Source organism: Polypterus senegalus, chromosome 13 (genome assembly GCF_016835505.1).
Source record: "Polypterus senegalus isolate Bchr_013 chromosome 13, ASM1683550v1, whole genome shotgun sequence".
Classification (NCBI taxonomy): Eukaryota; Metazoa; Chordata; class Cladistia; order Polypteriformes; family Polypteridae; genus Polypterus; species Polypterus senegalus.
In genome coordinates, this window is record NC_053166.1 from 6075199 (window position 1) to 6089606 (window position 14408).

The 14408-nt window shown below is 50.5% G+C and overlaps 2 protein-coding genes across 2 annotated transcripts in view; one reads left to right on the forward strand and one right to left on the reverse strand.

Moving 5' to 3' along the window:
• Positions 1-1131: 1131 nt before the first annotated feature.
• On the forward strand, positions 1132-5130 carry fabp6 (fatty acid binding protein 6, ileal (gastrotropin)). The gene is made up of 4 exons (XM_039775734.1): positions 1132-1769; positions 2940-3112; positions 3382-3471; positions 5026-5130. The coding sequence occupies exons 1-4, from the start codon at positions 1703-1705 to the stop codon at positions 5086-5088; spliced, it is 393 nt and encodes a 130-aa protein (XP_039631668.1). The 5' UTR covers positions 1132-1702; the 3' UTR covers positions 5089-5130.
• A 5373-nt stretch (positions 5131-10503) lies between these two features.
• Positions 10504-14408, reverse strand: part of ccnjl (cyclin J-like) — a 104591-nt gene continuing 100686 nt past the window's right edge. Inside the window, exon 6 of the mRNA XM_039775304.1 lies at positions 10504-13061. Coding sequence (XP_039631238.1) covers positions 12593-13061 — 469 coding nt within the window. The 3' untranslated portion in view covers positions 10504-12592. The remainder of the gene's footprint in view (positions 13062-14408) is intronic.

Below are 14408 nucleotides of genomic sequence, written 5' to 3' on the forward strand. Positions count from 1 at the left end.
TCAATCACTGGTGCAGGGGGTTTGGTTCAAGTGTGACTGGCAACCCACAACTCACCCTGCCAAAGGCCTTAACACAGACTGGAGTGTGCAGGGCGCTATATAAAATGTAATAAAGAGCAGCCAACTCAAAAACAATGCACCTCAGCTCCATACTGGAAGGAGGAGGTTGTGCACTGGCCAAATGGCTTGCAGTGGGCACCGAGGTGGGCAATACCTACATGGCTGCCTCCCAGAACTAAGGTTTAGATGCCAGCCCAGTCCCCCCCAATTTGTTCTCCCCCTGGTCCTGGCTGTCATTTCGCCAGGTATTTCAGTTTTATCCCACAGGCAAGTAGTTGTTGTGGGTGAGGGTGGGCACTGGGATCAAGTCAAGCCCACCAGAACCCTGTAATCAAGTAAACAAACGGCGGGTATCGCCCCCTGGCTGCTCCTGCGTTTCCTCCCCGAGTCCAAAGACATGCAGGTCAGGTGGACAGCTAAAGGGTCTGACGTCGAGTTGGCATCTGTCTGTTCACCCCGTGATGGACTGGCATCCTGCCCAGGTGGTGTTCCTGACTTGCACTCAGTGATTGCTGGGATCGGCTGCAGCTTCCAGTGCCTCCCTGCTCAGGATCAGTGAGTTAAGGAAATGGACGGACGGACAGACGGAGTTCAGGAAAGACCTGCATGGACCGATGGATGGATGGATGAATTTCTACAGACTGCTTCTGGACGAAGACTCCGATGGGTTCACCCGTCTATCTCTCCTTTATCCAAATTCGCTCGTGGCAGGAAATCAGCTGATGACTACCGTTCTCTTAATGTCACCTTTTAAATGAGCAGTGAGGTGTCCTAATGGCACAGTGGCGAGTGATGCCACCTCACCCCTCTGAGGACTGCTGTTCAAGCTGGGAGTCAAAGCCTTCTCCCCGACTTCCTTCAGGTTGGTCTCCACGTTCAAGGCAACTCTGCTCTGTGATGGGTGGGCACCTCTGCCAGGTTTGGCTCCAGCTGTGCCACCCAGTGTAATGAAGTGATCTGGCTAAAAACAGAATGAAATGTGACGGTCATCCACAGTCCCATGCCAGTAGCCCGTCCATCCAGTCCAAGTTCACTTGCCCAGAGCAGAGCCGGGGGCAGCAAGCAGGGGGTGCAGGGCAGGAGCAGCCCCTGGGCAGAGTGGCAGCCCATCACAGGGTGCAGACGCACATCAGGGGCCACGTCATGTCTTTGGACCCACATGGGCAGAACACGCAAACTTCACGCAGGGCACAGGTGGGCAGTGAGTGCCAGTCTCCCCATTTTGGTTAAATTCACTTTTATTAAGCTGAGAATGCAGTGGCACCAATGTGTGTTACACAAAGCCCACCACTCCATCTCCATTGCAGCCGGAGCCACAAGACTTAGGGGGCCGAACTAAGATACCAGCTGGTCACCCCACGAGTCCGTCACCAACTCCAGGCGAGTTTTGGTTGCTTGAGATGTGCAGGCGAGCAGCTTGGGTTGGATGATCGCCACTCACCCCACCCTTCACTCCAGGAACGGGTCACCGACATCGGGGACGTTGACACAGCGGCCTTGTCGAGCTTGAGAGCACAATAAAATTTACAATGAGCTAAGACAATAGACGGGCGGTGGGTGCGTCTTCAGGGCCTATAAAGGGGGCACAGCCCTCCCGTCTGGCACATTGGTCCTCCACCCGACCAGCTGCTTCACAATCACCATGGCCTTCACTGGGAAGTACGAAGTCGAGAGCCAAGAGAACTACGACGACTTCCTCAAGCTCATCGGTAAGGCGATGCCTCCTCTCCATCCTTACACCCGCGTATTCAGTGCAGGGGCTTGGGGGCTGCTGGAGCAAATCCCAGCAAGTGTCAGGAGCAGGGCAGGGCAGGGCAGGGCAGGGTGCCAGGCCAACACAGGGGCAACACACCCACACCAATCCATCTGACCTGCCCGTCTTTAGACTATGGGAGGAAACCCACCCAGACACAGGGAGAATATGCGCTTGAACCCCGGTCCCTTTGGCTGCCACCCCTTCCTGTTCAAGCTGATGACAGGTGGCACGATACCCTTCAGGGTCACCACAAATGCAGCAGCTCAGTGACAGTGGAAGGTGGACAAAGAGACTCCACGCTTGTGGGTCAGTTTTGGCGTAGACGAGTCCTTGTGTTGTTGCACTGGTGACAGGGGGTCAATGTGAAAGGCGCTATATAAACGTGACAGTCACTCGCGTGTCACAACATTTCATTTAAAAAGCGCTCATCACGCGCCTCGAGTGGGACTTTCCCATAAAAGGGCGCCACCTACGGCAGCCTGGCGGGCAGCAAATTGAAGTCGAACCTCAAAACGCGTCTGTTGGCTCAGCTCAGCGTCACCCGGCTGTCCTGACTGCGCAGTTCATCTTTTATGATAATTAAGAGTATTGCGCTCGAGTTTACTCTAAACTGCTATATAAATAAAACACTATTATAATGGCAGCGGCTGGGACGTTCGTGTCTTCATTAGATTTCTGAGTCACTCTGAGGGGCCAGGGTGGTCTTGGCCACAGCATGGCACGGACTTGCCCCCCTTTGTTTTTTTCCCTTCTGTGTTGACGGCGCTGACGCTAACCACGTTCAAAAGCCCAACCCGTTTTACGGCGAGACTAAGTGAGCAACGCGTTCACGACCCTGCGAGAATTCCGAACCCCACCCAGTGAAAGGCGCTAAGCGTGAGTAGAGAAGAGCGCTTTGCCACTCGACCCAATTTCATCAAATGGGGGGAAAAAAAAAAGGTCCACTTGGCATTTTCATCGGGCGCTACACGAGAGTTCAAAGGACGACATTCACCATTCACTGCTACTCGACCTCACGCCACACGAGGGCGGCAAAGTGCAATCATTCAGCCCCGAGTGCTCGGTGTGCGCGCGCCCGCTCGCTCTCCTCAACGCTTTTTTTTTTTTTAAACTCCTTCTCTAGGCATCCCGGATGACGTCAGAGAGAAGGGGCGGGACTTCAAGATCATCACCGAAGTCATTCAAGATGGCAAGCAGTTCACCTGGTCACAGATCTACCCCCAGAAAACCATGACCAACAAGTTCATCATTGACCAGGAGAGCGACATGGAGACCATGGCAGGGAAGAAGTTCAAAGTGAGTGGGCTGGACGGTACACCTTGAGGTGGTGAGGGGGCTTACTGCAGTCCACCAAGGGGACGGTTTTCAAAATGGAGGAGATGAGCTTCTCTCGGCTCATTGTGGAGGCCCAGTTGTGTTTTTTTAAATTCTGTCCACACTTTGACAGGAGGGCTGGATGGGAGACGTCACCTTCGGCTTTGGGGGTGGGTCCCCTCGGGGTCCCTCATTCAAACGAGGGTCTTCATCTTCAGTGACACCAAGTGACACTCTCTCTCTCTCAACAGGCAACGGTCACCATGGATGGAAGCAAAATCACAGCTAAATTCCCCAACTACCTGCACACAGCCGAGGTCCAGGGGGACAAACTCATCGAGGTGAGAACACGGCGAGGGTGGGCCGCTAGGAGGGGGACGTCGTGCCCACCAAATGAATTGTGACCTTTGCCCCCAATGACAGGCGCTTTTTGACCATAAAAAATAAATTCATTCATTAATGAAAAAGTGAGCAGGGAAAACGCTGCTGTGGGGCCGTCCCCTGGTCAGGACACGGACGTCACCTTTATTGTTGCACCGATGGGGACGGCGTCTCTTCTCTGGGTTGAGGTCATGGCCGCCTCTCTACGGCTGTGACTCGTTTGTGACATTCGATGGCCATCGGAACGACGAGTTGATAAAATAATATTATTGTGACCAGCGAAAGGGCCACCTGAATACAGCAGGAGAGGCCAGCACTGGCCTGCTGCATCTTTAGCACTCGTCCTTCATGTGACACGTTTAGGGACAGTCGCCACTCACGCAGACGGCCAAGGAGCTGGTGGGAATATTCCGGAGCTTGTTAACTTGATCCTGAATCCACACACCCATCACTCCTCCTCAGGTCCGCCTCCCCGCTCCACAGCCCACAGCTGATTGGCCGCCTCCTCACTGCAGGGATTTCGTAGCGAGTGAGAAGCGACGGGTACTCAGGACTTCACCAAACGTGGCGTCTGTGGTAACTGGGTCATCTCTGGACTGCCGTACCCAGTGTGCCCTGAAAACCCTCGCACGTCATCGGTTTACGGGGTCTTTCCCGACGCTGCTCTGAGTGATCTTTAAACAGGAGTTACCTGGAAATGGGCAACGAGGAGGCACAAGACTGGCAGCAGGAGAATGGCATCGACCCCAAAGGGCAGCAGGTCAGAATCTACTGAACGGGCGTCACTTTGACTGTGCGTGTCGACAGCTGATGACCGACCCATCGCCATCACTCCAGTCGAGCGACGCTTCACCTTTGGTTTGTTCTCAAGTCGCCTTTACGTTTGGCGTTGTTTTTGGCTCCGCCCCCTCGTCTGTCTCGCTAATTGAAGGGTTCAGACAGCGAGAGGCCACGCCCACCCCTTCCTCCTCAGCAGCACACCTGGAAATATCGCAGCCTGTCGGGGGTAACGCCACTAACTGGATGTGGACCTCCGCTGTCGAGGCACACCAGCATGGCATGGGGGTCTTGGTGCAGACGTCCCCTTGCCATGTTTGTTTTTTTTTTTTGTTCTTCGCCAGTTTCGAGGCACTTCACCCTGACAGAGCAAACTGGCCGAGGCGCCGTTCACGTCTGCTAGGAGAGATTTTCACCGTTTTGTCACTCGTTAGCACGATGAACGTTTAGAAAGGGGGGGCTGAAAGCGTTCAGAGGGAGTGGGAGAACAAAAACTGCAGATTACCCACCTGAGTGCCAGCCAAGCGAGGCAAGGGGGGGCAGTGCCACAAGACAGGACGTCCTCCATCTCAGGGCGCCACATGTCAGGACCACCAGGCACATTCAGCCGTTTTACTCACAAAACAACTTTGTGGCAGGTGGTCCTCAGAAGCACAGTGCGGGTCTGGGTGGGCATTGGGCACTGCAGATACTTGGGCTGGCACTAAAGTCGCCTTCTCTTCTCTTCCTTCCATTAGACTTCGACTGCCAGTGGAGCCAAAGGCACGGTGACGATGAAGAGGATCAGCAAGAGAATTTAAAGGGGACAGTGGTGACACGCCCGCCCTAGCAGCTTGGACCTACAAAATAAAGAGTTTCTGTTAAACGAACCACAAGTGCTGTCGTGTATTCGGGCAAAAAACGTTTGGTGTTAAAAGCAGCAAACGGCTTTGGATGGGGGGTAGTTGGGGGGCTCGGATCTTCTCCGCCTCATTGGTTAATTAAGCTGATTTTAGGCTCCACCCCACTACATGGTGTCATTAATGAGTGGCTGTGTGCGTGGCGGTCGGTGACGGGTAGTCGTGTAGTGTGGCACCCTCCGCAACTGAGTAAAGGTGGTCAGCAACAGTGCCAGCCCCCAGACCCTCTAACGCTACATGAGCTGCTCACAGCCTTCATTTACATAATCTGAGGTGCCTTGTGACATCATGGTGGTCAGTGACAGCCCACAACTACAGACCCTGGTGACACAGCCAGACTCCATTTACCTAATTGTACTGGGGGCAGGAGTGGCACTCATGTGGCTCACAGTCATGACAGCCCAGTGACGCAGGCGGACCACTCTGTGACTCGCCCCTCAAAAGTTGACTTTTGTCTTCATTTGCAAGGGGGCCCCCGGTGTGACAATAGAAGTGACAGCCAAGGAGCAGTCAGCCAGAAGTCCATTGGACAGAACTGTCACAGCCCGATCCACCATCAGGGTGACTTGGATGACAACTCGTAAGGTGCTACTTACAAAGAGGGGCTTCACATTACAAACCAGTCCTCCCATTTCTAAATCTGGCCAATCAGAGTGGGAGTCATGATGTGTGGGGATGTGGGCGGGGCACAAGCAGCCCAGGCGTCTGATAGGTCAGTTGACGAGGGCCTGATGTGACATCAGAATACCAAAGCAGCGGCGTACAAAAGAAAAACTAAAAAGAGAAGAGAGACGCAGCTTCACCTGCCAGAATGAGGGTTAACACCGTGGCGTGGGGCTCTGAACAGGAAGGGTGGCCCGCTGGCACCACACTGAAGAGGCCTGGGTTCAGGTCCAGGCTCTCCCCGCGTCTGCCCGGACCATCCAAAGACACGCAGGGTGGGTGAACAAACGGAGACCCAGCGCAGAAAACGTGAACCACAAACTAAAGGAGACCACCAGTGCAAATGAAGGGGAGGACTGAAGTGGAAGAACTTCACTGGTCACAGAGTTGGGGGGGAAATCAGACAAACAACTGCGAAGTGCCCGCCGGACTGTCCTAAAGGGGCCTTCATCATTGGGTATTCAAAGTGTGACATCCAGGCCAGGAGAATGTGGACCCCCTTATAATGTTCACGTCCCATTCAGGGTCTATTTGTCCAGAACTTAAATGCGCCTCCAGTGTTGGCTGGCACTCATCTGGGGGGGCACAACTACTAACTTGAAATAGGAATGAAAGGGGGGCAGCTCAAAATGACCCACAGTGACAAGGTGACATGCCACACTGCCATGCAGGGAGTTACCATCCAGCCAGATACCAAGGACGTGCCCGGCCCATGAAGGAGCTCAGCTCTACCCACTTTCTAAACCTGCACAGCTGGCAGGGGTGGGTGGGCTGGCCAGTCCTCTTCCTGACTGGTGCCATCGCCAGAGCAGATTATCGTTTGACTCGATGGCGGCACGAGGGTAGAAAATGCGTTTGCATCTCTAATTGTGCGAAGGGGGGACTGCAGTCCGCTTGTGACCCACTGGAAATGTGGCTGGTGGGCTTCGTCAACGGTGCGTTGTGCCTTTTAAAGTGGCACCATCTGCTTGTGACCTGATGTGACAGATGGCCTTTGATTGATCTGCAGTTTCTCGCTCTCGACTTCATGTGCCAACGCCACAATTTAAAAAAGCAGGTAGAGGGACAGGAGGCAGGAAATACGATGGGGTGACCACAAAAAAAGCAGCAAACGTGGAGGTAGGGGGTGGCTGCTTGGTACACTCTGGCTGGCACATATTGGGCCTCACTGACTCCTCCAGCAGACCAGAGGGGGCCTTGGTGCCCATCATAAAAAACCCATTTCAGGACCCTGGCACAGGCCTTCCCAGGCAGACTGAAGAGTGTGTGATGCCCTTAAGACCACCATTTGAGAAACTTGGGCCACATCATCTCCATAAGGTGGGGCACCTTCACCAGTTGTGGTGGCATCTCACCCACACCTGCCTGTGGTGCTTTTTAAATGGGCACCCTGAGCTGTCTGCACACAGCTGGCTACAAGGGGAGGTTGGGGGCACAGATTTTTTTTAATTATTGGCGAGATCAAAAAAGGCAAATCACAGACAGACAATCTCACCCGGGGGCTCCCAGGGCTTCATTCTGGCCAACAGATTCCCCCACCTATCACTATGCCAGGTTGGGGTCTGTGGTGGGAAGGGTGGGCCAGATTTGTCCCCATCAGAGTTTCAGGGGAGCAGGCACTGGTACAGCATGTCACCACACTCATCACATGACAAAACAGTTTGGGACCCCCAGGCAGACACCCTCCGGAAATGACCCTCTAGCTGCCAGCACAGCCAGGCGTGACGTGGGGGTCCCCCCGAGCCTCGTTATGACGTCAGCCCTCCAGCTTGCAGGGAAATCATGGGGGTTTGTTGGTGGCATTCCTGCCAATTGAGGAACATCAGTCTGGGAGGGGGGCTGCTGGGGGACAAGTGTGACAGGACAAGGGGACAAAATTGATCATCATAAGTGAAAAGGCTCAGCAGAAAATACGAGCTGTACAAACACCAAACAGCCATCAGGAGACAGAAACTCACCAAACAAGAGGGTCTTCAGTCGCTTCTCCAGAGAATCGTGTGCTTCCAATGGAGGTGGGCAGCAAGCCCCACCGGCCAGGAGCTACATGTGAGGAGTCTGGACTGAGATTTGATAACCGCACAGACATGAGGGGACATCACCAGACCCCACTCAAGGAGTGCAGGACCTCCAAAAGTGTCTCCATATGCATACAAGTAGGTGGGGACCCCCAGACCACTCTGTAGGTCTGCACCCCAGATTGGAACTCAATGTGCGTCAGTGTAGTGGTCTGAACACAGGAGTGACTGACGTGTGCCCACCAGATGGCCACTGCAGGGGATTCAAAACACAGCGGCACCGGTGACACCGAGAACTGCAGCGGGCACAAGACCACAGACTGGACCAGTAGCTGTGCTGCCCACCCCACCAGCAACGGTCGGCGGGCATCTGACCAAACGTCCACTGAGAATCCCAATCGACGTCACTTCATTGAACTGCCACTGTCTGCTCCGTTTAGTCATGTGACCGGGCAATGGATAACAAAGCTGTCCTCGGGTTTGGGTGTCACAAACAGAGAGAGAGAGAGAGAGAGAGAGAGAGAGAGACTGACAGACAGACAGACAGACAGACAGACAGAAGTCAAGATGGCCCACAGCCGGCCTTTGAGATACCAAATCCCAGGCTTTCCTACTCTTGGCTCAGCTTACAGCCCTCCATCTGTGAAGCGTCCGCTGATCTCAGACCTTTGAGGGGGTCTGGTAAGTTGGGGGGGATTCATTTTGTCCAATAATGCAGAGACAGACAGACAGACAGAGACAGACAGGATGATGGACAGAACGAAAAGAACAGACAAACGGGGATGGAGGTGTGAAGGCACCCTGGGTCTGTCTGTCAGTCTGTCTGGTTTTCTCCCGCTCTCTCTATTATATATTACACAGACAGACAGACAGACAGACAGACAGAGACAGACAGACCTAACTAACTGTTTTACATCACACTGAGTAATTAACCACATTCAAAAACAGGAAAGCATAATAAATTAAAAGTAAATTCAGTTTCATGTTGCATTGTTGGTCTTCGTCGTGTTGTGTTTCTGTTCTGTTTGACTTTCAGATCAAATGCTTTATACGTTAATACTCTTTAAACTTACACTTTTACTGTAAAACTTCAACAACAACAATTTTTTGAATGAACTTTTTGTCAGTCGCATTGAATTTCAATTCCGTGTTTGGACTCTCATCGTGACAACGCAGCGTATTACGGCCCGTAAGTGAACTTCGTTTCTTTCTCTCTAATAAATAAACCGACTTTTTCGAACGTGTGGCCCTGTGATTTGTTAATCGTCTTTGGCAAAGCGATTCTAACGGGAGACTGTAAACGTTTTAATACGAGTGGCGTATCGAGAGCTCCTTTGGTGTCTCACGTCTTTTCTTGTCGCCCGTTAAAGTTCAACACGACGTCCGAATTGTTCGACCAGGTTTCATTCCAACTCATCTCGTGTCATTGCACAGCCGATCACTCAGACATCTTGACACGTCCACCGGCCAACAGACGGTGTTAACGGCTGTAGATATTCTTCATGATGTTATAAGTTGATGTTTTCAGCTTCCTCCTCCTCATCATCATCACCTTTAACTGATTTGCCGTGTCACCAATCGACGGTTTTCGCGTTAATTCATTTGAGTTTCTCGGTGCTACGACTTCCCACGTACTTATTTCTTCTGTTGATGACCCTTTGGGATGAAATTCTTCGATAAGATTTGGACAGAATGCGTCTTCTTTAATTGGAAACTCAAAGTGAGGAAAACGTTAAAACTTGTAAGAGCCGAGAGAGCAGGAAGTGCGTCTGACAAAAGTATTCACACCATGAGAGGAGGGCGGGTTTGAACAAATCTTTTAGCAATAGTCTCGTCCTAAGATTTTGATAATAGAGATATATATCTAAATAAAATTCAACATCTGTCTGCTTTTCACCAGAGAACGTCTTTCCAGAATTTCTCTCAGCGCCTTCAGTCAGTAAGTATCTCAGTTCGCTTGCGGTACAATTGATACGCGCCATTCCAAGAGAGACGCCAGCCTCGGGTGTCTCTTACCTCCACACTACTTCATGGATTTAGATGGTTTATTATTTGGTTTTTTTCCTAGAATTTGCTTGAACATTCCGGTTGATTCTGCGTCTTCTCTCATTGTATCACAGTTTGCTTGCAGGAGCGAGATATTGGCGCTAATCCGAGACCAAGGCAGCGGCCCTCCTCACTCACTCACTCAGCGGCGTCGATTCGAGTCTCTCTACCGCTCGCCACGTGTTGGAGCGCACCTCGTCTCCGCTTAGCGATTTTTAAAGTTTGTCCCGTTTCACTACACAGGCACAGCGAGTATCGGATGTCACTGAAGTTGTCTGAGATTCAGTTTCCTGTTCCTGTAAGTTCATTCATCCGACTCGACGTTTACTGTGCAGGACGATAACGTAAGGGCGGCTCACATTAAAGTCCTGGGTGGGAACGACTTTCGTCTTCTTTTCAGAGAGACCTCACTTGCAGTGCAGGATGGGACGAAATGAACATCCCAGGCTTCTGCAGACACCAACAAAAGATCTCAAATCAGAGGAAGCTTCACAGATGGAGGACAGCAAGCCGAGCCAAGAATAGGAAAGCCAGACAAAGCAACGCAGGGAGAGGAGAAAACAAACACACACAGCGCACTAAGACACACAAATTATTTAAAAAATTTAATGTATAAAAGAAATACTGAAGAAAACAAAATGTCTACGGTGTGGTGAAGGCAAGTGCCCTGTACATTAAAAACAAAGAGACACACAAGAGTTCCTGCAGCCAAGCATGGCTTCAAAATGAACACCACAATGGAGGTAAAACAAAAAAAAAAGAATAAAATAAAATAAAAAAGGAGGTCAGTCAGCAGCAGTGAAGACGCCGACGAGGACGCCGACGAGGACGCCAACGGGTGTCACCACTCCCTCTGTAGTGTCAGCGGCCAGCTTAGAGCGAGCGGCTCGACGTCTGCCCGACAGCTCTGGGGTCGCCTCCCCAATTCCCACACCACACGTCCCAGTGGTCTGCGCCCTCCTGCCCCCCCCTCGTGGCTGTGGGTGGTCTGTGTACTTACCTGAAATGCCACATTGTGCACACAAGACCACCCTCAGCAGTCCATGTCTGTGAGTCACAGCAACAGGTCAATAAATATACAGTGCACCATCAAGAACGTCTCCAAACAAGTCGCCATTCCCAGTCGGAATTCATTCTTCCAAAATGACAATAAATTACCAAAACAAAACTAAAATAGCTGTCCAAAATGGCTTCGAGAAAACGAATACGCATCATAAAACTTAAGAGACACAACTGCATCTTTGAAGATCCTTCACAATACTTGACCTCAGAAATGAAACCAATTTAAAGAGGACTGATGGGAAGAGCGACACTGGATGGGAAGGCTTATTGCACAGCTGCTCCTGTACAGGGGGACTGGACTGGACTGGACTGGACTGGACTGGGAGCTCAGAGTTACTGCTTCAATGTGCTGGGACAGAAAAAACACACCCCTCACAAAAAACAAAAAAAAAAATCATACAGACAAACCCAGGACCCCCAGAATAAAACAAAACACAGTTAAAAAGTTGCCTCTGTGAGCCTCAAGCTAAATTAAATACAACCGAAGAGCAATGGCCGCCATGACCCCCACTGGTTTGGGTCATCCTACCACAAGGGGGCAGCAGAGGACACTCGGGATGACTCAGGCAGTGACACCCCCCAAGGCGTCCCTTGGCCCCCCCACATCCCCCAAGAGGCACTGCTGTTTAAACACCCTGCACAACACGGGTCATGTGACCCATCAGAAGACACAAACGGACATTAAATTAAAAAAGGAAGTTGTGGAAAACGAGATCTTCAAGTAATCGTTAAATCCCTGATGCATCAGTCATTGTAAACAATATCAGGAAGAACGCAAAAAAAAAAAAAAATCATCACAGAAAAGGGAGAAGGTTCAGTCTTATAAGGCAGCAGCTTGAAGGATTCATCATCATCATCATCATCTTCAATTTGGGGGGGAGAGGAGTCGGACAAACCCTACCTGACATCTCCGATATTTCATAAATGCACTGCACGGCAAAAGAAAAGAAAAGAACAGGCGGCCGCTGCAGACGGTGCTCAGGTGGGCCTTCTCAGTGGCTGCTCACATGATCCATCATCGAGAATAAATAGAAGTCACAAGTAAAGCAGGCGGGACTCGTGGCCGAGCGTAGTCGTCTGTTCAAGATCCATTTTCTTGAGGTATTTCTTATTCTTTTTTTTTTTTTTAAATAGAAACATAAATATTTGCAGCATATAAAACTGAAGGGTCTAAATGCAGTGCACGAGATACGCTTCAAGGAAGGGGCTTCTGGGATGGATCCCTTCTCACACCACTTGAGTTCCCCCCTGAGGTCCTCACATGGCAGCCTGGGACAGCAGTGACACAAATGACAGACGTGATGACCTGCGCTGTCCAGTAAATGAGCCTAACTGGCCAACAGAGGACCAAGTGACGCCAGCATGTGAAGACTTGGCCGCTCGGGTGGTCCAGTCCCTCCACATAGGCAGCAGGCTCAGTTCTCAGTTCAGATTGGCTGCCTTGTACACAACTTTAGTTTTTTTTCTTCATTCTTCTGTTTTGTTTTTCTTTTGTTAAACCTCAAAATGAGGAAATATGGCTTTATAGCTTTTTAATATAAATTTTAAATTCAAAGCAACCCTCTGCAGATTCTGCTGGACCCCCCGCCCCCATCTGGAGTTCTTGGTTTCAAAACTTGTCACCTGTCAAAGCAGCCTGTGGCAAACGCATGCTGCCCACCAATGTACGTGCTGCCATATGCCACAGGCAGACAATGGCGAGGCTCTGTGGCTATGGACACCTGCACGGGGATGGCGCCCTGGATGGGCAAGGTACGGACGGCGGGCTGCAGACTGCTCTGTAGGCCTGGGTAGGGGTGAAAGGTGCAGCTGGAGGCCCCCGAGCCAGCTGGCAGAAGACCCGGACGCTGTGGCTGTAAGTAGTCTTGAGGGGTTACGGATGCCAGCGGCCGAGTCTCTGCAATAGTGTGCAGCTGGGAGACTGGAGTGGAGGTGGGCGTCAGGTGTGCGTAGGAGGCTGGCTGAAAGACCAGCTGCTGGGCAGCTGCAGAAGGCTGGTGGTGTCGGACAGGCACAGTTGACTGCTGGATACTCTGAGGCAGCTGACTTTTGCTCTTGTTGGCTTCTTTGACATCATTATCGTGGGCACTATCAAAGAGGAAGGAAAAAAATGGCAAATTGAGACTTTCGTCGTGAAAAGATGAAGTAGACGGCGGAGAAAAAAAAATCCTGTGATTGTATTAACTCATTAAAAATGCATTACTAAACATTTGTGGTGTGCCATCTGTTGGAATAACAAACGCAGTGCACGAGTCTCTGTTATGCCATTTGGAATCAAATTGGTAAAAGCAGGGTTAATGTCTGTGATGCATTGCATTCGTCATTCCAACAAATGGCACATCACAAACATTAACCCTGCTTTTATGAATCCCATACCACATGGCATAACAGAGATATATGCATTGCTTTTGTTATTCCAACAGACGGCACACCACAAATATATTTTTAGCAACACATTTTATTACTACAAATGTTTGTGATGCACCATTTGTTGAAATGCCAAATACAATACATGTGCCTCTATTATGCCATTTGGTGTGGGAGTAATGTTTGATGCATTGCATTTGTCATTCAAACAGATGGCACATCACAAACTACAAATCCCATACCAAATGGCATACCGATACACAAACACCATGCATCATTCCAACAGATAGTGCATTTATTACTACAAATGTTTGTGATGCACCATCTGTTGAAATGACTAATGCAATGGAATAGCAGATACATAGCAACTGGACAGACAGACAGACAGACAGACAGACAGACAGACAGACAGACAGACATCTATTTACAGTATTAAGGTCAATTAAACCAATTGTTTGTGATTTGGTGTTATTTTAACAACAAACGGCGGGCACTTTGGAGCCTGTTGTTGTATGTTGTTAGCAGCACACACGGATACAGGGCATTTCCGCACCCACCACACAGCCATGCAATGGGTGATACCTCAGCACCACACTAGTTCAGATGGAGTGGAACAGCGGGAGGGCTGGGAAATCTTAAAAAATTAATTTCTGACTTAAATTAACGGTGACTGGGTCAAATTAAATTCATTATACGAGGGCATTTTCAGGATTAGCTTCTTCACACAGCAGTGACTCCAATAGGTCCTTCCAGTTGGGTGTCCTCACTAAACTTGGCTGCAGTCACTAAGATGGCCGCCCAGGCTGAACGTTACTAGCTGCAGCTCCGAGGCTCATGCATTAGGCCTGACACACAACAAAGGTGGCAGCCAGAATTATTTTAAATTTGTTAGGAGTTCATCGACTGCATATAAAATGAGATCCTCCCTTGACTTGTATTTTCAATATTTAAGTATACGCAATATCAGATACTTTAAAACTTCTGAAAGGTGACTCAAGGAAAAGAAAAACTACTGATGTAGAAGGTTCTCCACTTTCACTCCAGCATGGCTGCTGGGAACTCCACAGG